A 1,867-nucleotide genomic window follows, 5' to 3' on the forward strand; every position below is an offset into this window, starting at 1 on the left:
AGGGGGGACATGATAGCAGTGTTCCAGTATCTCAGGGGCTGCCCCAAAGAAGAGGGAGTCAAGCTATTCTCCAAAGCCCCTGAAGGCAGGACAAGAAAAAGTGGATGGAAACCAATCAAGGAGAGAAGCAACCTGGAGCTAAGGAGAAACTTCCCGACAGTGAGAACAATTAATCAATGGAGCAAATTGTGAATGCTCCAACACTGGAAGTTTTTAAGAAGAAACTGGACAACCCTTTGTCTGAAATGGTATAGGGTCTCCTGCTTGAGCAGGGGGTTGGACTAGAAGACCTCCAAGGTCCCTTCCAGCTCTATTATTCTATATTCTAGCTTTAAAAACACCTGTCTCTCTCCGGTTCACAGCTCCCCTTCAGCCTTTGAGATGGATCTCACTTTGGTTCCTCTTCTTCCTTCTCTCTTTTGCCCAGGACACTCAGAAACCAGCGTCTCCTCCTTGCCTGCTTCGCTGCAGTGTTGGGGAATTTCAGTTTCGGCTTTGCGTTAGTGTACACCTCGCCCGTCATACCAGCTTTGGTGAAATCTCCAGTTCCTAACTTGCAACTAACCAGGGCTACCGCTTCCTGGTTTGGGGTAAGTGGGGTAAATCGAGGAATCGAGCGACTGGATTCGTAGTGACCCCCCCCTTTTTTCTTTTTTTTTAAACAACAGACCTTAAGCAGTTGTTAAGCGCACATGGTGTTAGTTAAGCAAATCCATTCCCCACCCCAAAGTTCTTTGCTGGAAACTGGAAGTACATACGACTAAAAAAAAAAAGAGAGATTGCAAATTGTGGACCTGGGTCTCTGCCAATGGTGAAGGGGTTACCAAGTGCCCCAGATTTGATCACACGTTTGTGTGGGGCGTTTGTGTGGCTGTCGCAACTCCAAAAAAATGGGTTGTAAGTCGCTCTGGCGAGGCCCGTCGTAAATTTGAACTGTGTGATTATAAGTTGAGGATTACCTGTAACTGCTGTTATAGCGATGGCACTCAGACTTATATACCGCTTTACGATGCTTCACAGCCCTCTCTAAGCGGGTTACAGAGCCAGCGTCTTGACCCCCAACAATCTGGGTCCTCATTTGACCCACCTCGGAAGGACGGAAGGCTGAGTCAACCTTGAGCTGGTCAGGATCGAACTCCTGGCAGTGGACAGTTTGCCTACAGTGCTGCCTTCTAAGCACTGGTTGTGATTGTGTGGTCTTCTTTGTTGACCTCCTTCCTCTCTTTCTGTCTTCTAGTCCATCTTCACCTTAGGAGTAGCCGCAGGCGGGCTGTGCACCATGTACTTCAACGACCGCCTGGGGCGCAAGCTGAGCATCATGTTCTCCGCCATCCCTTCTGCCATTGGGTACTTGCTCATGGCCAGCGCCCAGGAGGTCTGGATGCTCCTGGTCGGAAGGCTTCTCACAGGCTTTGCGGGAGGAGTGACCTCAGCGGCCATCCCGGTGAGTGTGATCTCCCATGGGTCCTTCTGCTGGAGATCTTGAGAGTCAGGTTGTCGAGGTTCCTGACTTTTGAGGAACTTCTTAGGGGTTATTCCAGAGGGCTACTCTTGAGTTCCTCTGATGGACCACAGGTCATCCTTTGGCAACCAGGCAGGTGGATGTTCTCATGATGGGTTCTCCCTAAGGTCCCTCTGAGGGGTGCCTAAGTTCATCCCATGGGTCAAAGAGCTGTCCAAGAGTTTCTTGGGACCTTCAGGTGCAGCTGCAGAAGTGTGTCAGTTTGGGGACATTACCAGTTCATGCTTGCAACTGACTTGCTTGTATCCTTCCTTCCTTCCTTCCTTCCTTCCTTCCTTCCTTCCTTCCTTCCTTCCTTCCTTCCTTCCTTCCTTCCTTCCTTCCTTCCTTCCTTCCTTCCTTCCT

At 50.0% G+C, this 1,867-nt stretch overlaps 1 protein-coding gene across 1 annotated transcript; it reads left to right on the forward strand.

Moving 5' to 3' along the window:
• Positions 1 to 427: 427 nt before the first annotated feature.
• On the forward strand, positions 428 to 1,444 carry LOC107301999 (solute carrier family 2, facilitated glucose transporter member 6-like; the record flags this gene model as incomplete). Its single annotated transcript, XM_015831138.1, has 2 exons — positions 428 to 590; positions 1,238 to 1,444. Coding segments are annotated over 2 exons (370 nt in total), but the record flags the coding sequence as incomplete, so codon positions are not given.
• Positions 1,445 to 1,867: the final 423 nt, after the last annotated feature.

This window comes from Protobothrops mucrosquamatus, unplaced genomic scaffold (genome assembly GCF_001527695.2).
Source record: "Protobothrops mucrosquamatus isolate PMUCROS unplaced genomic scaffold, P.Mucros_1.0 scaffold22059, whole genome shotgun sequence".
Taxonomy (NCBI): Eukaryota; Metazoa; Chordata; class Lepidosauria; order Squamata; family Viperidae; genus Protobothrops; species Protobothrops mucrosquamatus.